The sequence below is a fragment of the Capra hircus genome, chromosome 23 (genome assembly GCF_001704415.2).
Source record: "Capra hircus breed San Clemente chromosome 23, ASM170441v1, whole genome shotgun sequence".
Classification (NCBI taxonomy): domain Eukaryota; kingdom Metazoa; phylum Chordata; class Mammalia; order Artiodactyla; family Bovidae; genus Capra; species Capra hircus.
This window is the reverse complement of record NC_030830.1, coordinates 21,491,340-21,515,030: the sequence shown is the minus strand read 5'-3', so window position 1 is coordinate 21,515,030 and position 23,691 is coordinate 21,491,340. Positions and strand designations below refer to the sequence as shown.

The following is a 23,691-nucleotide window of genomic DNA, read 5'->3' as shown; positions in this document are numbered from 1 at the left end:
GAGTAATTTGCCTAAGGTCACACAGCTGGTGTATGGCAGCACCAGAAGGAGAATCTAGATCCTAAATCTCTCAACAGCTGTAAAGAAAAAAGCTCTGCATAGGTGTCAGGAGACCCAAGAACTAACCTTGAGTTGACAGCTCTTTGTGTTATCCTGCCTGGGTGCGATTCTTTACCTTTATGATATTTTGATTCTTGTTTGTAATGCTCTTTTTAGGGTCATCAACCAAAGGTACTTTTTGTATGTGTTTTTTCCAAGGAAATTGAAAAAGTCTCAATTCCCTGTAGATTCATTTTAAGCTAAGCAGCTGAAGAGTGTTGTTCAGGTGCTTTATAGGGCCCTTTTGGATCTTATGTTCCAAGTCTTTGTACCTTACCTGAATGCTCTCCATAGGTGACTCCACTACCCTTTATTCTCTTTCTTATTTGCATGTTGAGATGTGAGATTTCCTCAGGAGCAACTGCTTTCTGCTCTCCAAGGTCCTGAAAAGATACCCCTGGGCTTCCTGCAAATTCCTGTTTCCCGGAATGCAGATTTGAGTTCTTATTGGTTCTTTTTTTTTTTTTTTTAAAAGTCTTTATTGAATTTGTTACAATATTGCTTCTGCTTTATGTTTTGTTTTTTGGCTGCAAGGCGTGTGAGATCTTGGCTCCCTAACCAGGGATCGAACCTACACCCCCTGCGTTGGAAGGCGATGTCTTAATCACTGGACCGCCAGGGAAATCCCCTGACTGGTTGTTGAAGAAAAAGAAGATGGCAGATGATCAGCTTATTGGAAAACACAGGAGAATGAAAGGCACTACTCAGGTGATGGAGTCAGGTCTCCTGTTACTTTGTCTTTCTCCATCTCCCTCTTTTCTGTGGCTGCCTCAGTGAGTCCACCTCTGCTTCTCTTGTTGCTGAGGTCTCAGACTTCACTCTAGAGGTGCTGACTAAACTCAGATGTAGGGTTAAGGAGATTAGGACTGGAGGATTAAGTAGGGTCCAGAAGCTGATGGGTTTATCTATCAGAGAGACTTCAGAAACTGTATCTCTCACACTTAGACATTATTCTGGGGTCAACACAGTGTTGTCATTGATCATACCCTGAGGATTCACCTCAGTGAATCCCTGAGAAACTAGAACGTCTTCCCTCCCATCCTAAGAATTCTGCTGCTTAGGAAATGACCCCAAAATGATAGTCCTAAAGTCCTCTCCCTGTTCCCACAGAGAACCACAGAAAGATTCAGATGAAGAGCCTGACTCTTAGGATGTAAAACTATTGGGATGAGGTTTTTTCCTTTCTTTCTTTTTTTTTTTAAAGAGTATTTTCTTTGCTATTGATATTCAGTGCTTCACTGTTTTGTTAATTATGTTGTTATTCCTCTCCTGTGTCCCTCCCATTTAATTAATTGCCAGTTGCTGACATTTTTAAACATCTCAGCTGTCTCCTTCCATTTCCGCCTTGTCCCGTTTCAGGTCTTTCCTGGATGGTGGCCGCTGACTCCCTGCCTTTATCTGAGCATTTGTTCTCACTCCGTTGCCCCGCCCCCAGTGTCTCCTCTGTACTGTGTCTTTGGTGATGTTTCTGACTCAGAACTCTGTCATCTGACTACTCAGCCATTTTAATGATGACTTTTATCCTTCACCTATTGGATAAAATCTAAATCTCTTTGGAATGGCTTACAAGGCTCTTGATATTCTTGACCAGTGGACGGTCCTACGTTTATAGATGGGGGATTTATGAGGAAGAACAGACCATTTGCAGAGAAAGCAACCCACTCCAGTGTTCTTGCCTGGAGAATCCCAGGGACGGGGGAGCCTGGTGGGCTGCCGTCCATGGGGTCACACAGAGTCGGACACGACTGAAGTGACTTAGCAGCAGCGGCAGACAACTGCATCTTCGTGCACTTAGGTTTTTGGGGATTCCATATGTGATCCCATTAAAATGTAAGGAGAGAAGGTCTTTCTACAGTCTTTTTTTGGCTGATGAAAGAAGCAAAGGGCTCCTTCTCTTTTGTCAAACTGAGTACTTTCTAGGGAAGCCAAGATCTTTGCAAACTGCTCATGGAAATTACTCTTTCTCTTTGTAATAACAGAGGTGGGCCACGGACCACTGAGGACACTCATTAAGCATGTACTCCCAAAATACTGGAAAGAGAGTCCATCAGAAACAAACTTTTATTAAGACTATGTTGGGCACTGTGCTCGGTCACATGGATACCAGTGAACAAGACAGGCATATTTCCTTCAGGAATCTGTGATCATAGCTTGGAAAACAGACAGCTAGTTTTAAAGTATTGCTCTGGAGGTATAACCAGTTCCAAACTATCTGTTGTCTTGATCATAACTCCTTTAGAGTTACTGTCTTCATAGTCTTCTTTTTTCTTAAGATTATTAGTTCCTCTTATGCTGTTGCTTTTTGCTTTCAGATCAGCATGTAACAAAGCCTTTATCAACTCTGCTGACCTAGGTAGCAGCAGTCTTCCCTTTGCTGCAATGAAAGCAGTGGTGTACGTTTTAGTTTTCTCCGTTCTCACCTCTCTCTGACTTCTGCAATCCCTCCTCTTCTCGCCACTGAACTCTGTCTTCCAGTGGTCCCCAGAGGCCTTTCCCTAGGCTTCTCTGCGGCGCCTGACACCACTCACGCCTCTCCCTCCGTAGTCTCAGAGCACTGTTGGGTACAGTCGGGTCTCTGTGCAGTCTCTCCCGTTCTCCCCACCTCCCCCCTACCCTACTTGCTTCTCCTGTGAACCTCTGACAGGATCTTCATGTCTCTTCAGGGCTTTCTTGCTGTTTTCAGCTTTGCATCTGGTGATGTTTTCTTCACACCCAGAATCCTCTAGAGGCTTCTGGAGAGTAATGTGAAATCTTACAGTAACACGGATGTTTCTGTGTCATGCACGTAGAGAAATTTCAGTTCTCTAGTGCCTGGGAATTTTAGAAGTGAAGTACTATAGTACGCATTCACAAATAATTTTTACCAACATAATCCAGGATTGAAAGCTATTTTGTTGCATTTAAAATTGTATTTAGAATACAGTAGTTAATTTTTCTGTAACTATGTAAAAGTAACAGAGCAAGCCATCCCAAGGTTCATACCTAGTTTAGACAAAACAATCAAAGGATTTACCTACCTTATAAGACCTAGCATCTTTCTCCTTCTGTAGTACTTTTCAAAAAATGGGCAGCAGATCTAAATAAACATTTCTCCAAAGAAGACATACAGATGGCCAAAAAAGCACATGAAAAGATGCTCAACATCACTAATTATCATGGAATGCAAATCAAAACTATAGGGACGTGTTCCCTCATACCATTCTGACAAATGGCCATCATCAAAAAGTCGATAAACACAGAAAACAACGTAGTGTTGTAAAGCAATTATCCTCCAATTAAAAATAAAAAAGAGTAGGGACATGAAAAAAGAAAGAGAAGATGCCAATAAAGGGTATTTTGATTGGTAAAATAAAAAAGTGAATACATACCCAAGAAAATATAAAATCTTTAGTTCTTAAAAAAAAAAAAGGCTACAAACAATAAATGCTAGAAAGGATGTGGAGAAAAGGGACCCCTCCTACACTGCTGGTGGGGATGTAAATTGGTATAACCACTATGGAGAACAGTATGGAGGTTCCTTAAAAAACTAAAAATAGAACTGCTATATGATCCAGCAATCCCACTCCTGGCCATATTTCCACGGAAGCTCATAATTAGAAAAGATACACGCACCTCAGTGTTCATCGCAGCACTGTTTACAATAGCCAAGACCTGGAAGCAAACGAAGTGTCCATCGACAGGAATGGACAAAGATGATGTGGTGCATGTGTATCTAATGAAACATTACTCAGACATAAAAGAGAAGAAAATAATGCCATTTGCCGCCACATGGGTGGACCTAGAGATTATCATACTGAGTGAAATAAGTCAGATGATTTCAGTCGTGTGGAACCTAATTTTTAAAAATGCACTTTTTTACAAAATGAAAATCAACACAGATACTGAAAACAAGCTTCTGGTTACCAAGTGGGAATTGTAGAGGTGGGAGGATAAATCAAGAGCTTGGGATTTTTGTGGCTCAGACAATAAAAGAATCTGCCTGCAATCAGGGAGACCTGGGTTCGATTTCTGGGTCAGGAAGATCCTCTGAGGAAGGGAATGGCTACCCACTCCAGTATTCTTGCCTGAAGAATTCCATGGGCAGAGGCTACAGGCCATGGGGTCACAAAGAGTTGGATACAACTGAGCAACTAACACTTTCACTTTGAATCACTTTGCTGTTTTATGTCTGAGACTAATAAAATATTGTAAATCAACTATACTCCAGTAAAATTAAAAAGCTGGACTGAGACTCTTCTGGCACCTTTTCAATGTTTTGTTGATTTTATGATAAAATTTATTTCAAGAGTTTTAGAGCAGTTACTTTGTTGTGTGAATCTAATTCATAGTGCTCTTTAAATTCTTTGTGATCATTGCTAATTATTTTGAGTCCTGAGCGCTGACAATGTTTTGAGTACTTTCAACTTTCACACAGCTTTAGAACCAGTATTTACATTGCTAACAATTATAAGCCACAGGTGAATTTTGTCAAAATCACTTTTTTTAAGTATTAGAAAAGCCAGTTACTATTTACTTTGAACTGAATCTTACACAGTATTAAAGGCATTGCTATTTGTCATAGTTTTTGTACAGTATCATGTGTTTCTGACTCTGATGCATGTCATTGTTTCCTTGTTCCCTCTCAGATCCACGAGATGAATGTTTATAAAATTTAAAACCCGTGTTAAAAATGTATCCAGGAACTTCCCTGGGGGCTCCCAATGCAGGGGGCCTGGGTTTGATGCCTGGTTTAAACTAAGATCAAGTGCAGCCAAATAAACAAAAATAATGAAAATAAATACAAAGTGTATCCAGACTTCCTCACTTCATTCTGTTTATTCCTCATGTTTTAAGTTCTTGGCATTTATAGATACGAAAACGCTGCACAACTGTTTTTATTGCAGGAATAGCAGTCCAGTAACAATAGTAATAAAGGAGAAGCCAAACAGATATATTGTTTAGAAATTTTAGCAGTATGAGGATTTAACAAAGTGATGATTTTTATAAATGTAGAATGAAGAATGTACAACCCTAGCCACAGAGCTTGTGACTGAACTGGCAGGTGGTACCACGAACGTGTCTCCTGCAATCACAGGAATTCCTCTATTGGTAGACCCTGTGTTAGCCGAGACATTGCTTTACTGATAGGCCCTGTGTTAGCCGAGACATTGCTAATGAGCATATGTTAGGATTGATATCACTTCTTTTACTGTTTATCAGTGGCTCTTTTGTTTTCTTTAGCAATCAGTATGGCTTACTAGTGTGTGCTAACTGAATACCGGTATGGAACAGAATACTGTAGAGGGCTGTGAGCATTAGTTAATATGCTACTGTGACTTTTAAGTGCTTCCCTGGTGGCCCATGGTAAAGAAGCCACCTGCCAATATGGGAGATGTGGGTTTGATTCGTGGGTTGGGGAAGATCCCCTGGAGAAGGAAATGGCAACCCACTCCAGTCTTTTTGCCTGGGAACTCTTGTGGACAGAGGAGCCTGGTGGGCTATAGTCAATGGAGTTGCAAAAGAGCTGGACACAACTAAACAACAGCATGACTTTTGAGTATGGAGCTGGTTAGGTTTGGAAGTCAGTTCAGTTCTGTTCAGTTCAGTCCTGTTCAGTTCAGTTCAGTCGCTCAGTTGTGTCCGACTCCTTGTGACCCCATGAATCGAAGCACGCCAGGCCTCCCTGTCCATCACCATCTCCCGGAGTTCACTCAGACTCACGCCCATCGAGTCGGTGATGCCATCCAGCCATCTCATCCTGGGTCGTCCCCTTCTCCTCCTGCCCCCAATCCCTCCCAGCATCAGAGTCTTTTCCAATGAGTCAACTCTTCTTATGAGGTGGCCAAAGTACTGGAGTTTCAGCTTTAGCATCATTCCTTCCAAAGAAATCCCAGGGCTGATCTCCTTCAGAATGGACTGGTTGGATCTCCTTGCAGTCCAAGGGACTCTCAAGAGTCTTCTCCAACACCACAGTTCAAATGCATCAATTCTTCAGCGCTCAGCCTTCTTCACAGTCCAACTCTCACATCCATACATGACCACAGGAAAAACCAGTCAGGTGGGGCATATTTAGAAATTACGGTAATAAGAGGCCTCAAGAGTTAGGATACTTGCTTTTATTGCATGGCTCTTGTGGAGTGAGGGGAAGGTATGGTCTTTCTGTTTTTTCTGATTCTTTTTAGCTGAATAAACAAAAGTAGATAGACTGAGTTTGAATAAAAATGAGAAAGTTTCTTCGCTTTATTTCTTTTTTTTTTAAATTATCTTTTATTTTTTAAATTTTAAAATCTTTAATTCTTACATGCGTTCCCAAACATGAACCCCCCTCCCACCTCCCTCCCCACAACATCTCTCTGGGTCATCCCCATGCACCAGCCCCAAGCAAGCTGCACCCTACGTCAGACATGGACTGGCGATTCAATTCTTACATGACAGTATACATGTTAGAATTCCCATTCTCCCAAATCATCCCACCCTCTCCCTCTCCCTCTGAGTCCAAAAGTCCGTTATACACATCTGTGTCTTTTTTCCTGTCTTGCATACAGGGTTGTCATTGCCATCTTCCTAAATTCCATATATATGTGTTAGTATACTGTATTGGTGTTTTTCTTTCTGGCTTACTTCACTCTGTATAATTGGCTCCAGTTTCATCCATCTCATCAGAACTGATTCAAATGAATTCTTTTTAACGGCTGAGTAATACTCCATTGTGTATATGTACCACAGCTTTCTTATCCATTCATCTGCTGATGGACATCTAGGTTGTTTCCATGTCCTGGCTATTATAAACAGTGCTGCGATGAACATTGGGGTACATGTGTCTCTTTCAATTCTGGTTTCCTCAGTGTGTATGCCCAGCAATGGGATTGCTGGGTCATAAGGTAGTTCTATTTGCAATTTTTTAAGGAATCTCCACACTGTTCTCCATAGTGGCTGTACTAGTTTGCATTCCCACCAACAGTGTAGGAGGGTTCCCTTTTCTCCACACCCTCTCCAGCATTTATTGCTTGCAGATTTTTGGATCGCAGCCATTCTGACTGGTGTGAAGTGGTACCTCATTGTGGTTTTGATTTGCATTTCTCTAATAATGAGTGATGTTGAGCATCTTTTCATGTGTTTGTTAGCCATCTGTATGTCTTCTTTGGAGAAATGTCTATTTAGTTCTTTGGCCCATTTTTTGATTGGGTAGTTTATTTTTCTGGAATTGAGCTGCATAAGTTGCTTGTATATTTTTGAGATTAGTTGTTTGTCAGTTGCTTCGTTTGCTATTATTTTCTCCCATTCAGAAGGCTGTCTTTTCACCTTGCTTATATTTTCCTTTGTTGTGCAGAAGCTTTTAATTTTAATTAGATCCCATTTGTTTATTTTTGCTTTTATTTCCAGTATTCTGGGAGGTGGATCATAGAGGATCCTGCTGTGATTTATGTCTGAGAGTGTTTTGCCTATGTTCTCCTCTAGGAGTTTTATAGTTTCTGATCTTACATTTAGATCTTTAATCCATTTTGAGTTTATTTTTGTGTACGGTGTTAGAAAGTGATCTAGTTTCATTCTTTTACAAGTGGTTGACCAGTTTTCCCAGCTCCACTTGTTAAAGAGATTGTCTTTACTCCATTGTATATTCTTGCCTCCTTTGTCAAAGATAAGGTGTCCATATGTGTGTGGATTTATCTCTGGGCTTTCTATTTTGTTCCATTGATCTATATGTCTGTCTTTGTGCCAGTACCATACTGTCTTGATGACTGTGGCTTTGTAGTAGAGCCTGAAGTCAGGCAAGTTGATTCCTCCAGTTCCATTCTTCTTTCTCAAGATTGCTTTGGCTATTCGAGGTTTTTTGTATTTCCATACAAATCTTGAAATTATTTGTTCTAGTTCTGTGAAAAATGTGGCTGGTAGCTTGACAGGGATTGCATTGAATTTGTAAATTAACTTGTGGGACACTATAAAAGCAGTGCTAAGAGGAAAGTTCATAGCAATACAGGCATACCTCAAGAAACAAGAAAAAAGTCAAATAAATAACCTAACTCTGCAACTAAAGCAACTAGAAAAGGAAGAGTTGGAGAACCCCAGAGTTAGTAGAAGGAAAGAAATCTTAAAAATTAGGGCAGAAATAAATGCAAAAGAAACAAAAAAGACCATAGCAAAAATCAACAAAGCCAAAAGCTGGTTCTTTGAAAGGATAAATAAAATTGACAAACCATTAGCCAGACTCATCAAGAAGCAAAGAGAGAAAAATCAAATCAATAAAATTAGAAATGAAAATGGAGAGATCACAACAGACAACACAGAAATACAAAGGATCATAAGAGACTACTATCAGCAGTTGTATGCCAATAAAATGGACAACGTGGAAGAAATGGACAAATTCTTAGAAAAGTACAATTTTCCAAAACTGAACCAGGAAGAAATAGAAAATCTTAACAGACCCATCACAAGCACAGAAATTGAAACGGTAATCAGAAATCTTCCAGCAAACAAAAGCCCAGGTCCAGACGGCTTCACAGCTGAATTCTACCAAAAATTTCGAGAAGAGCTAACACCTATCCTCCTCAAACTCTTCCAGAAAATTGCAGAGGAAGGTAAACTTCCAAACTCATTCTATGAGGCCACCATCACCCTAATACCAAAACCTGACAAAGATGTCACAAAAAAGGAAAACTACAGGCCAATATCACTGATGAACATAGAGGGAAAAATCCTCAACAAAATTCTAGCAATCAGAATCCAACAACACATTAAAAAGATCATACACCATGACCAAGTGGGCTTTATCCCAGGGATGCAAGGATTCTTCAATATCCGCAAATCAATCAATGTAATTCACCACATTAACAAATTGAAAAATAAAAACCATATGATTATCTCAATAGATGCAGAGAAGGCCTTTGACAAAATTCAATACCCATTTATGATAAAAACTCTCCAGAAAGCAGGAATAGAAGGAACATACCTCAACATAATAAAAGCTATATATGACAAACCCACAGCAAACATTATCCTCAATGGTGAAAAATTGAAAGCATTTCCCCTAAAGTCAGGAACAAGACAAGGGTGTCCACTTTCACCGCTACTATTCAACATAGTTCTGGAAGTTTTGGCCACAGCAATCAGAGCAGAAAAAGAAATAAAAGGAATCCAAATTGGAAAAGAAGAAGTAAAACTCTCACTGTTTGCAGATGACATGATCCTCTACATGGAAAACCCTAAAGACTCCACCAGAAAATTACTAGAGCTAATCAATGAATATAGTAAAGTTGCAGGATATAAAATCAACACACAGAAATCCCTTGCATTCCTATACACGAATAATGAGAAAGTAGAAAAAGAAATTAAGGAAACAATTCCATTCACCATTGCAACGAAAAGAATAAAATACTTAGGAATATATCTACCTAAAGAAACTAAAGACCTATATATAGAAAACTATAAAACACTGATGAAAGAAATCAAAGAGGACACTAATAGATGGAGAAATATACCATGTTCATGGATCGGAAGAATCAATATAGTGAAAATGAGTATACTATCTTCGCTTTATTTCTAAAGTCAGATGAGGTGGCCTGGGTATTGGTGGTTTTGTAATAATTTGCAGCTTTATTATTTGTTGTTCAGTCACTCAGTTGTGTCCAACTCTTTACAGCCCCATCGACTACAGCACGCTGGGCTTCCCTGTCCCTCACCAATTCCTGGAGCTTGCTCAAACTCACGTCCATTGAGTCAGTGGTGCCATCCAACCATCTCATCCTCTGTCGTCCCCTTCTCCGGCCTTTAATCTTTCCCAGCATCAGGGTCTTTTCAGATGAGTCAGTTCCTTGCATCAGGTGGCCAGAGCATTGGAGCTTCAGCTTCAACATCAGTCCTTCCAATGAATATTCAGGACTGATTTCCTTTAGGATTGACTGGTTTGATCTCCTTGTAGTCCAAGGGACCCTCAAGAGTCTTCTTCAACATCACAGTTCAAAAACATCAATTCTTTGGCGCTCAGATTTTTTATGGTACAACTAGCACATCCATACATAACTACTGGAAAAACCATAGCCTTGACTAGACAGACCTTTGTCAGCAAAGTAATGTCTCTGCTTTTTAATATGCTGTTTAGGTTGGTCATAGTTTTTCTTCTAAGGAGCATGCGTCTTTTAATTTCATGGCTGCAGTCACCATCTGCCATGATTTTGGAGCCCCAAAAAATAAAGTCTGTCACTGTTTCCATTGTTTCCCTATCTGTTTGCCATGAAGTGATAGGACCAGATGCCATGATCTTCGTTTTTTGAATGTTGAGTTTCAAGCCAGCTTTTTCACTCTCCTCTTTGCAGCTAGATGTTATTAACTGCTTAGTGCAAGACTGGGATTCACTGTCATTCTTGCAAGTTATTTCACACTTAGAAAATAGCATGTTATGAGAGAGGAGGTTCTCTCACACTTATAGAATGTGGTTAGGGAGGGGAGGGTGGAGATCCAAACAGAAAAGTTAGTGTTTAGTTTTTCTTGTCCTGCCTTAAAATATAAATTTTAAGCAATGATCATAATATGATATACTCATACAATAGAATATTACTCTGTAATAAAAAGTCAAGTACTGATAAGTGTTACAACCTAGTTGAGTCTTAAATATACTGAGTAAAAGAAGCCAGACACAAAAGATGACATGATTTCATTTCTATGAAATGTCCAGAAGAGGCAGATCCATGGAAATAGGAAATAGTGGTTGCCAGAGGGTTGGGGGATTTTAGGTGGGGGAAGGTCCCTTATCCCATCGATAAGGGATTTCTTTGGGGGCTGATGGAAATCTTCAAAAATTGTGGTACTGGTTGAAACAACTCTGTAAATTTATTAAAATGTGTTGAATTATACACTTTAAATGGGTGAATTATATGGTATGTAAATTACATCTCAAGAAAGCTGTTAAAAAATAAAAAATTTACATTTAGGGAATCCCTTGGTGGTCCAGTGGTTAGACCAGTGGCGGACTTGGGTTTGATCCCTGGTCAGGGAACTAGGATCCCACAAGCTGCATAGTGCACCCACCCCTAATTATTAATACATTAAGAATTGAAATTAATAAAAGTTAAAATTTTTGAGTTAAGTAAGATGTGGGCAATGTGGAGATAATTTGTGTTATCTAGATGAACACAGTTCAATAGAAGTAGGGGGCATACCTGTGCAATTTAAAATTTTCTAGTAGCCATATTTATTCAGTGAAAAAAAAAAGTAAAAATAATTTTAGTATATTTAATCCAGTAAGTCAAATATATTAGCATTCTCAGTTCCTCAGTTGCCACATGTCTCATTTTCCTCACCCTGAAACCGAATAACAGTAACTACTTACGGTTGTTCTGAGCGTTGAGTGAGTTAAACATCTATTCCATGTTTATTGTGTGTCAGGTACTGTACTGAATTTAAGTGGACTTCCCTGGTGGTCCAGGGGTTAAGATTTCACACTTCAGAAAACAAAACAGGGACTTCCCTGGCAGTCCAGTGGTTAAGACTCTGCCTTCCAGTGTAGAGGGCACAGGTTTGATCCCTGATTGGGGAACTAAGATCCCACATGGCACGCAGTGTGGCCAAAAATAAAAATACAAAAAGCATATTGAAAACAACGCCCCCTCCCCCGCCCCCCGCCGCCCCAACAAATGGCTGTGCTTCCACTGCAGGGTCACAGATTCAATCCTTGGTCTGGGAACTAAGATTCTGAATGCTGCATGGTGTGGACAATAGAAAAATAAAGCTGGAGATTTTACCTACACTTAGCAGAAAAGGAAATACTAACTAAGGAAGAATGCATGATTTAGTTTGTGCCTTAACAGTGTAGGGAACCATGAAGACTGTTTGATGTATATATTGTTAGATACATGTGTGTGTACTTGAAGGGGTATATACATAGGACTGTAGCTATCAGTTCCCACTAGAATGCGCGCGTGTGTGTGTGCACGTGCACGTGCATGTGCTGGTGGTGTGGAAGAAAGTTGATAAAGCATGTCAGAACCATGGTCCTAGACATCTTGTGCTTAGACTGGGGTTTCAGAATTGCCTGGTGAGCAAAGGGTGGGCAGAATCTGTCCTTCAAGCTCCAGACAGAAGCCATGAAAACAGCCAGAAAGCAGTGTTCAGGGGTGAAACGACTCAGGAAGCAAAAATGCTGAGAGAGGAAAATCAGATGTGATTATCATGTAGAGTGGGTCCCTTTAGGGTCACCACCTGTTCAGGACTCAACAGAAAACCACAGTACCATATGCTACAGGTTAAGAAATAGGTTTCAATTCAGCGTCAGCAAGTAAAAAGAGGGCACAAGTCCCATTCCTCCTCTTTGCATAAAAAAGCAAAGTGGGCACCCTTCTGGGCAGGCAGGGTGGGAGCAGGGGATAGTGGAGGGATCCTGCCACATTACTGCTCTCATCGTAAGGCAAGCAGCGCAAGACCCACCTTACCAGGACTTTCCTGATGGTCTATTGGCTAAGACTCCAGGCTCCTGATGCAGAGGGTCCAGGTTCGATCCCTGGTGAGGGAACTAGATCTCACATGCTGTAACCAAGACTCAGTGCAGCCACATCCCCTTTTTTGAGGGGGAGGGGGAAGCCACCTTATCAATGAGGAGACACAAACTGCTTAGGCACCAAGCATTCTGGGTTAGTGTCGGCTGTTGACAGGATGTGTGAAATTGTGAAATCCCCTCCCCTTGAGTGTGGGCTGGATCTAGTGACTGACTTTCTAACCAAAAGAACATGGTTAAGGAAAAAGACATCACTTTCTTGAGTAGATAATAAAAGTCTGTGACTTTCATCTTGCTAAGAAACTCCTTTACTGTCTTTGATGAAGCAAACTGCCATGTTGGAGAGACCTATGTGGTAACGAACTGAGAGGTCTCGCCTATCCAACAGCCAGTGAGGGTCTGAGGCCCTCAGTACAACAACCCTCAAGGAACTGAATCCTGCTAAACAAATGTAAGTTTGAAAATAGGTCCCTTCCTAGTTGAGTCCAGATGAGCCCCACTCTTGCCAAAATCTTTATTGCAGTCTTGTAGACACCCTAAAGTAGATAACCCAGCTTATGCTGTGCTTGGGTTGCTGACCCACAGAAACTCTGAGATGCTTTGAGTTGTTTCAATCCTCTTGTTTTGGGGCAATTTGTTATGTAGTGGGAGATAATACAGGAGAAGGAAATGGCAACCCACTCCAGTGTTCTTGCCTAAAGAATCCTGTGGACAGAGGAGCCTGGTGGGCTGCTGTCTGTAGGGTCGCACAGAGTCGGACACGACTGAAGCGACTTAGCATGCATGCATGCATTGGAGATGGAAATGGCAACCCACTCCAGTGTTCTTGCCTGGAGAATCCCAGGGACAGAGGAGCCTGGTGGGCTGCTGTCTGTGGGGTCGCACAGAGTCAGACACGCCTGAATCGATTTAGCAGCAGCAGCAGGAGATAATACATTGCAGGTGTTTGGAAATGTTAACTGCCCAATAACTGGAGACCTGGGGGCCCATGGCAAATTACAGTCTCCTCTGCCAAGTGTTAAAAACACCACTGATCCCCTTAGAAGGTGACTTCTTTTTAAAATAAATATTTCTTTTTATTTATTTGTACTGCTTCTTCACTGCAGCATGTGGGATCTTGTTAATAGTTGTAGCATGTGGGATTTAGTTCCCTGACCAGGGATTGAACCCAGGCCCCCTGCATTGGAAATGTGGAGTCTCCGCCACTGAACCACCAGGGAAGTCCCAGAAGGTAACTTCTTGCAGCTCCACTCACTGGGAAAAGAAGGTTCTAATTAGCTCATTATTCAGGCTACCCACGCACGAGTGCTCAGTGTTATTTTCAGGCAGTTCTGCTTCTTGTAATACAAAGATAATATTAACTCACTTAGGACAGTGGGTTATAAACCCCCTTATGAAGGGATGTGTTCTCCTAGACTCTTGAAACCTAACTATGAAGAAAGGGTTGTTAAAGGCACCAAATAAAATAAGAAAGTTTCAAAGAAAATGTTAGTATCTTAACTTAGAATTTTGTGACTTCAAAGGGGAGGAAACAGGAAGCTGTAGATAAGCTGTGGTAGGAGTGAAGGCTGATTTCTAACCAAATGTCAAGAGGGAAAAATGCAAAAGAAATGAAATTAGTAAGTTAGGAGACAAAGCAATCAAAAGCAACAAGTGTGTCTCTGTATCTTGGTTTAACACCTCAGTTGTTAAGGAAAAAATAATAATATAATTAGAAAAGTATGAACATGCCCTAGATGTTTGATGATGTTGATTATTATGGTTTTTAGAAATGATTTAAAATGATCAAATTTATGAAGCTATTTTTAGTGATATAGTAAAAATATTACAGATGATATATTTATAATTTTGTTTAAAATATTCTGCACGTACTGGGGGGAACTAGGTGGGAGTCTAAATGTTGCAAGGCTGATTCCAACTATATGACATGGGAATGGCAAAACTACAGAGACAAGAAAATCTAGTGGCAGCTGGTGGGGTGGGTAGGGAGATAAACACGCAGAACACAGAGGATTTTCAGGGCAATGAAAATACTTCGTATGCTGTAATAATAATGAACATATGTCATTATGTACGTGCGTACTCAGTCACTCAGTCGTGTCTGACTCTTTACTACCCCATGGACTGTAACCTGCCAGGCTCCTCTGTCCATGGAATTATCCAGGCAAGAATACTGGAGTGGGTTGCCATTTCCTACCCCAAGAGATCTTCCGGACCCAGTGATCCAACCCGTCTCCTGTGTTTGCTGCATTGGCAGGCGGATTCTTTACCGGTGTGCAACAGGGAAGCCATATGTGTCCTTATACATGTGTTCAAAGCCTGGTATGTACAGCATTGAGAGTGAATACTAAGGACAACGGGCGACTTTGTAGCTGTGACGTGTCAATGTGGGTTCATCCTTGGTAAAAAATGTACCATTCTGGTGAGTGGTGTTGATAACTGGGAGAGATGATGTAAGTGTGGAAAATCTCCGTACCTTCCTCTCAATCTTGTTGAAAACCTAAAACTTTTCTAAGACAATGAAGTCTTTAAATATATATATATAAAGCAAAAACCAAAACCTGTTCAGTAGAAGGACTTAATAGCAGAATTGAGCTGGCAGAAGGAAGAATTTGAAGACAGTTGACTAGAGTTTCTGCAGTATGAAGAACTGGAAGAAATAAGGATAAAAAGTGTACAGACAGAGTCTCAGATAGTGTCGAACACCATCAGTGTACCAACATATGCATAATAGTCTCAGAAAAGGAGGAAAGGGAAAAAGCAGAAAAAAAAAAGGCTTAAACTTCCCAAATTTGATGAGAAATATTACTCTGTACACCCAAGAGACATACCATACTCCATGTAAGATAAACACAAGGAGATCCACGCAAAGACACATTAAGGTCAAAAGATTATGAACAAAAGACAGAGAAAAATTTGAAAGCAATAAGGGAAAACATTGCATATTAAACATATACATTCCTACGCCCAATAACAGTTAACTTCTCATCAGAAAAAACAGAGGCCAAAAAGCATTGATATATTCAAAGTGAAAAGCTAAAAACACAGAAACCACCAAATAACCTGATAACCAAGAATCTTATATCTAGCAAAACTGTGATTTGAAACTGAAGACAGAGACATTCCCAGATAAAGACCCGGAGAGAATTTATTGGTATTAATAGCAGATCTGTGGGGAGGGAGGTGGGAGGAGGGTTCAGGATGGGAGGGATACATGTATACCTGTGGCCAATTCATGTTGATGTATGGCAAAAAAATCACAATATTGTAATTATCCTCCAATTACATTAATTCAAAAAATAGAGCTCTCTTAACGAGAAATATTAAAGTCAGCTTCTTTAGACTGAAAAGAAATGGCACCAGATTATCCAGTCCACATGAAAAAAAGCACCAGGAAAGGTAATTATGAAAAATATTATAAATGTATTTTTATCTTATCTGACTTAAATTACATAAAACAATGAATTTATTGTATTGAGCTTATAACACCTACAGATATCTATTCATGTGACTAATTGGACAAAGGATGGGGGAGGGAATGGAACTCTTGGAGTAAGGAAATGACAAAAATGGTCATTTGAATCCACAAGAAGGAAGAGGACTGGAAATGCTAAATACAAAGTTTAAAATGAAAGGCTCAAGTATGTTTTTTTCTTTTCTCAATTTTAAAAGAAAATTATATAAATCAGTATGATACTATATTGTCAGCTTTATAATATATACATAGATGTCATATATATGATAACACAAAGGAGAGGAGACATAAAGCTACATTAGAGCAAGTTTTCTGTGCTTACGGGAATTAAAGTAGTATTTATCCAAAGTCTATCATGATATGTTAAGGTGGAGATCGTAATTTCTAAAGAAATCACTATAATTCAAAATTACACTGAGATTGAACAAAATAATTTATATGAGTCATAGCAAATACTTAATAAAAGACAGTAAGAGAAGGAATAGAGAAAAAGATGTGAAACATTGAAAAAATGAAAAATGGTAAACATCCACTCAAAATAAATGAATGGATTAAACATATGTAGTTTTCTGTGCTACATAATAAGCAATTATAAACCTCAAATCAACACACATTTGTTATCTCAATTTCTGTGGGTCAGGACTTCAAGCATACCTTAACTAGATTCTCTGCAAGCCTTTTTTTTTTTTTTTTTCAATTAAGATGTCAGTTGTGTTCTTATCTGCAGGATAAGAACACTCACTAAGGACATCAGTAGAATTCCCTTCCCTGTGGTTATATCATAAGACTGAGGAACTTGACTGGTTGACTGGAGGCTGCCTCAGCTCCTATTGGCCGCCCCTCAGTTCCTTATCACATGGGACTCTCAACAGGGCTACTTCCTCAAAGACAGCACAGCAGAATGTCTTAAAGTCTACTAGCAAAACAGACTCTGGCCATGTGATCACAGGCATGACATCCTATCACCTGCCATATTCTCCAAAAGAAAGTTGTTTTTTTTTTAAATTTGACTGCCTGTGGTCTTAGTTGTGGCATGTGGGATCCAGCTGTCTGACCAGGAGTCGAACCCAGACCCCCTGCATTGGGAGCTCTGAGTCTTCGCCACTGGGCCATGAGGGAAGTCCCTGCTACGTTCTCTTGGTTTGAAACAATTCAAAGGTCTCAGAGACAGTCTCGAGGTGGGGGATAATGAAAGGTCATAAAGATTAGAAGAAGATCGCTGGGGGTCGTCTTAGAGTCTGTCTGCCACAGAGGGAACTCCCTTAACCTGATACAAGTATTTATGAAAAACCTGTAACTAATATCGTGTTGTTCACTCACTCAGTTGTGCCCAGCTCTGCGACCCCATGGACTGAAGCACGGCAGACTTCTAGCATTTTTATTTTTTGGCTGTGTTTTCACTGCTGGGTTTGATCCCTGGTTGGGGAACTAAGATCCTGCAAGCCTTCCTGCGCTGCCAAAAGAAAAGCATGTTGGAGAAAGCCTACGTTTCTGTGAACAGACTTGGTAGAAACCAGGGCTTTGAGAACTCTGCCAGTGAGAGTTCAGAAGAAAATGAGGAACATCTTATTGGAAAATAGAAAAAGGGGAAATCTTTCTTAAATATTGATAGTAGTGGAAAGCTCAGCTAAATTATCTCCTGCAGTTATGTGGGAAGCAGAATTTGGAAGAAATGAAACGTTATATAGCTAAGGAGATTTCTGAGCAAAGTATTGGTGCTGCTTGGTTTCATCTTCCTGTTTACGTTACAGCAACATGTAAGAGGAAGGAGATAAAGAGGAACCAGGGTTGGCTGATTTTGAAAATTCTCTCCAGATAACAAAAAGCCAAGAGGAGATGGAAAGGCGATGTCCTGTGTGTTTTCATCTTTCTCTCGGCTCCACGTCCTTGTCCCAGGCTCTACCATCCTGCCTCAACCCCACTGTGGGGGTTTGAACCTTCTCCCCTTAAACTGCCAAGCCATGGAAAAGGGCTTGCTGCTGCTAAGTCGCTTCAGTCGTGTCCGACTCTGTGCAACCCCATGGACTGTAGCCCACCAGGCTGCTCGGCCCATGAGATTTTCCAGGCAAGAGTACTGGAGTTGGGGTGCCATCCCCTACTCTGAGGCAACTCTGACTCAGTGGTGGACTCATTTCCTCCAGAGCAGGGGAAGGAACCGCCCCTCCCAAATTCCTCATAGTAGTTTCTGGCTTACACAGTAATCCTGCTGGATTTATTTTAATCGGACATTTTATTTTCCCTCCAGTGTTTCAGATGAAATTAACCTATAACATATTCACTAACGGTGGAGGACATGATGATCTGATATATGTTTGTACTGGTAAAGGACTGCCAGTGTGGCTGACAGGACATTTTAAATGAGTGGCAGTTCACACCATTAATCACCCCAAGTGAGAACCTTATTTTTGTGTCTATTGTCTATTTTCTCCCTAAACATGCAATTGTTTTTTTCTTGCCTCGCGGTCCTCAGCAGGGAAAGCGCCTAGTCCAAACCACTGGACCGCCAGGGAATTCCTTAATGCTCCGTGGTTTTTTTTGACATGGCTACCAGTTCAGCTTTAATTACTTGTTTACCACGTTTCCCCACTTAACATATATATGGCTACATTTTCCCAAGCTGCTAGTCACTCTCCTAGGCGGAGAGGCCCGCCTAGGGAAGCCACATGCTGGGGCTTTCGTTTTCTCCAAATTCAGCTTCAGTCGCCCTTCCCCAAATGGTTTCCTGACGAGCTTATCGCTGAGTGGCTGGTGCTCTGCAGTAGTTTCCACCCCCGACCCCGACTCTTTCTTGCGTTTTCAAGCCGTTTCGGTTCCTGTAAGGCGCCGCCCGCATGCAGTCCGGAGCTGGAGTGAAGACGGTGGTCTCCGAGCTGTGTGCCACAGCCGTGCCCCGAAGTCTTGGGGCCAATCGGAACAGCTACGGCCATGCTGTGGGGCTCTGTCCTCTTGAATTTCTTCCTAGCTTACCTGCCAGAGACACAAACCAGTGAGTTGGGAGCGAGGGGTGGAGGGCTGGGAGAGTAGGAGAAGCCGAAACCGGCCGAGAGTGGAATTTTTCAGAGCACTGGAAGCTCAGTGGTGACTTTCCGAAACCTTGGTGCAGGCCGTCACTGGCTAATTTGTGCGGGCTCTGTCAATGCGGGCAGCTAGTGTAAACAAGAGGAGAAGGAAATGGCACCCTACTCCAGTATTGTTGCCTGGAGAATCCCGTTGATGGAGGAGCCTGCTGGGCTGCCGTCTTTGGGGTCGCACAGAGTCGAACACGACTGAAGCGACTTAGCAGCAGCAGCAGTGTAAACAGGAAAGAAGTTGGCAGATCTCTGAACCAGGTCAGAAGTCATAATTCTGTACTCTTGCTCAGAATAGACGTTCCTGGTTTCCCACTCCAGTAGTCTTGCCTGGAGAATCCCCTGGGATTTTGGCGGGCTACAGTCTGTGCGGGGTCGCAAACAGTCGGACACGACTGAGGGACTGAACTGAACAGTCTATGCGGTCGTTCAGGAGGGAGCGACTAAGACTCACTTTCATTTTTAAAGTATTTGGAAGGGCAAAGGCAATTTGGGATGGATGGTATCCAAGGTTTTAGATCATCTTTCTTTACAATTTAGAGTGTTTATTTATTTACAAAGTATGTACATATTCCATTATACCAATACATTATGTAGAGTATACAAATTTACAGAAACAAATCCAAAAAGATGAGACAAAATATTTTAAATAACTTAAAAAAAATTGAGCACAAGCTTGATTAATGACAGAACTGAAAGAAAAAACGTAGCACACACATTCATCTTTTATTCAAAGGGCTTCACTGAAGTATTTGTTTAAATATGGCTCATCAGGAAAACCCCATAGGGACAGGATGCAAACTCTCACCACCCACTAAGCTATAATTTTTGTATTTTCCTACATGCAGATTGTTTGCAAAACCATTGTTCCCAGCCACAGGTCTCCTAGCACAGTTTCTCAGCAGCTATTGTTGCACTCCAGACTCTAGAAGTGTACCAAGAAAGCCAGACTCATGACTTAATTACTGGGTAAAATGTTTCCAGACCAACAAGTAACGACTCATGGAAAATGAAACAAATTCTTGACATATCAGAATTTACGTGAATTGACATATCTGAAACATATCTGGCAGGGTGAATTTTTTTAAGTCTTACCTATTTATGAGCAAGAGAGAAGGAGAAATGGGTTCTAAATAAAGCTTTGCTACTAAGCTTCAGTTTTCTCACCTCTAACATGGAATTTAAGCAGCTACTTCATACAGTCATTAAAAGAATTAAAGAAATAACAGCAAACCACAGAGGAAATGCTGCAACACAATGATAATTTTTAGGAATCAGCTTCTGTGCAGGTGAAAGTGGTGTGGTGAGTGCTTTAATAGGAGTAACGTGTAAACATTTCCATATTTATACATTTCCTATCTGCCTAAATGGAATGTCACCCAGCTATGGCTGCTTGGCTGAGCCATATAATAAAGGGGAGTTTGTGCTCAGTGTCTTCCTTTTGCTCTTGTTTTTGTTGTTTTCCCTCTCCACAATCACTCCCTGGAGTTCAGTGTCTCCGAACATCTAACCTTGCTCCCTGCATAGCCCCTGTTAGGTGCAGGGTCACAGTAGGGATCAGCAGAGAGCAGACAAGGACTTGCATGTTCACTGGGTCCTGAGGAATGACCTCTGAACTCAGTAGGTGTTTCTCCATGGAGTCTAGATCTGAGTGGAGTCAGTTCACAGTGAGAGGGACTTTATTCATCAGAGCAGGAGCCCATGTCAAGGGGTAGAAGTGCAGAGGTTCTTCTGCAAAAAGAACAATGCTGTTAAAAACAGAAATGCTATGAATAAATAATTTACAGAAGAATGAATTCAACTGGCAGATAAACATGGAATTATGTTCCAAATAACTTCATAAATTAATGTATAAACTAAAATGTATGTATTTTAGCTGCCATTTATAGCAGTGTGACTAGACCTAGAAAATATATTTAGTGAAATGTCAGACAAAAATACTATTTGAGATTACTTATATATGGAATTGAAAAATATTACAAATGAATGTACCTATAAAACAAACAGACTCACAGACATAGAAATCAAATTTGAGATTACAAAGAGGAGAGAACAGAGGAGGGACAAATTAGGGATATGGGATTGGTAGATACTAAGGAAAGTAGATAAGCAACAAGGATTTGTTGTATAGCACAGGAAATTATACGTACTATCTTTAATCTGTTATGGAATATAATCTTTCAGAATACTGAATCACTATGCTGTACACCTGAAACCAACACAATGTTGTAAAGCAACTGTACTTCAACTTTTAAAAATTTTCACTTTGCTCTCACCCCCACCCACTCTGGGGCCACGGAAAAATTGTCTTCCGTGAAACTGGTTCCGAAAAGCTTCAGGACTACTGCCCTAGCTGGTAATGTGGGTAGGCCTTATCTGATCAGTTGAAGGCCTTAATCCACTCCTGAGGAAGAGTGAATTCTACTTTCAGACTGCCTTTGGACATAAGCTGCAATATCGTGTCTTCCTTAGGTATCCAACATGCAGCTCTGCCCTGCAGATTTGGGCTTGCCAGCCCTGTAAAATTACATGAGCTAATTCCTTAAAGTAAATCAATCTTACCCTGTATATATGTAAATATATTGTTGTTACATATATATAAATATTTGTATAGTGCATACATACATATTTATATGTGTATACATATGTGTGTACATTTATTTATTCAAATTCTCCCAGTGCATACTCTGTGTGGAGTTTAAATTCACTTATGCAGAGGGTTGTAATTGTCTTTTCATTGCTTTATCTTGTGCACCATGTCTCCTATTAGACACATGCTCATTCCCTAGATCTTCACGCAGTAAATTCTAGAGCTCGCTCTGAACCACTGTCGCTTGTTCTCACCTCAGGATCACACTCTCTGCGGTATTTCTACTCAGTTGTGTCTGAACCGGGTCCAGGAGTCCCTTCGTTTATGGCTTCTGGCTTCGTGGACAACCAGCCCTTCATTCGCTATGACAGTGAAGAGATGAAGGCAAAGTCTTGCGTTCATTGGTTGAGGGAGGAGCCAAGTTACTTTGATGATGAGACCAAGATCTTCACAAGTCGGATGAAGATTTTCCACTTAAATCTGAGGAATGTGCAGCAATATTACAACCAAACCAAGGAGGATGGTCTGAACAGAGCACTGGCACAAAAGCAAACAAGTAGGTGCCTCGGAGAAAGCAGAGGGAAGTGGTGCTTGTCACTTCATACCAATCCCCAGGGGGAAAGGCTCTCGACAAGCGTTCCCATAGCATCAGGCTGGGGCAGAAGAATGTGTACAAGTTATCACTTGAGAATGAAAGCTGAGCTGGTCTGGTCACAATGGTGTAGGGTCTGTGTGACAAGAATTAATAATTAACAGATCAATTAAGCAGTTTTATTGGGTCGTGGATATATGCTGAACATCTTTTGAGTGCTAGAAATGGGGATCCAGAAAAGTATAAACTGATGTTTGTCTTCAAAGAGCGTATAATTCATATGGGAAGGTACTCACACTTCTGTGAAAAGTTTATTGACCCTTCACTGTATACCCAGAGATGTCAAAGACAGGAACCTCCTTGAATGCCATAGTTTACTGAGATTCATAGATGAGATACCCCAGTGGTCGGAGCTTCATGAATGAGACAGAAGTTTACGTAGAACCTGGTGGATGTGTATTACTTAGGTCTATGAAGAACATAAAAGATGTTCCAAGCAGTAGGAAATTAGAGTGGAGCAAGGCGTGGGATAGGATTTGTCTTAGAGAGCTCAAGGGGTGTATTGAAATTTAATCATGTCTAGTTAATGGCTCTTGAGAGTGTAGGTTTGTTGAAACAAGTTTGAAAAGGGCCTTGAACCCCAATCAAGGCATAAGCCAGTGAGAAGTATAATTCAAGCTGAATACTGAGGCTGCTCAGCTTTTACCAGTTGATCCTTCTAGGAACATGAATTCAACAAAGTTTTATCTGATGGTTACTTTACAGGCACTGATGTAGACCCTGCCTTTCAAAGGCTCACAGTATAAGAAGAGAGTGATGGTACACAATAAAGTTAGAGTATGCAAGCGTTAGACTAGGAACCTGAGCTGGAAATCTGTAGACACCTAGAAGCGCGTGTGGTGAATCCAGGCTGCAGTGATCTCAGATTTGTTCACATTTGACTTAGAAATTCATTTGGGAAATTTTTCAGCAGTTTGGGCTTGTTGATGCTATTTGCTGTTTCTACTGTCTCGCGTTGTCCTTTAGTTGCTAAGTTGGGTTGCAAACGAGCTTAGTGACTAAATAGCAAGTGACCTGACTTAGTGATTAAACAACAGTATGCGTATTAGTCCGCTTGGCCTACCATGACAAAATACCACAGACTGCATGATTTAAGCACCAGAAATGTATCTTCTGACTGTTCTAGAGACTGGAAGGTCCAAGGTCAAGATTCAGCAGGGTTCTCTGTGGTGAGGGCTCACTTCCTGGCTTGCAGTCGGCCACATTCTCGCTTTCCTTGGTGTGTGCCCATGGAGTGAGGGAGAGAGCTCCTTAACCCCTCTTGTCCCTGTTGGATTAGGGCGCTACTCTCATGACTTCATTTAAACTTAATTACTTCCTAGAATCTCCGAATACAGTTACCTC

The 23,691-nt window shown here is 40.9% G+C and overlaps 1 protein-coding gene across 2 annotated transcripts in view; it reads left to right on the top strand.

The window, feature by feature from the left end:
* The window catches only part of LOC102188814 (BOLA class I histocompatibility antigen, alpha chain BL3-7-like), a 37,320-nt gene that overhangs the window by 7,043 nt on the left and 6,586 nt on the right, over positions 1–23,691 (top strand). The window contains exons 1-2 of one of the 2 annotated variants that reach the window (XM_005696612.3): positions 18,579–19,023; positions 21,955–22,251. In XM_005696612.3, coding sequence (XP_005696669.2) covers positions 18,963–19,023; positions 21,955–22,251 — 358 coding nt within the window. In that variant the 5' untranslated portion in view covers positions 18,579–18,962. Of the gene's footprint in view, positions 1–18,578; positions 19,024–21,954; positions 22,252–23,691 lie in introns of those variants that run through there. The other variant, XM_013973994.2, reaches the window with a different exon arrangement.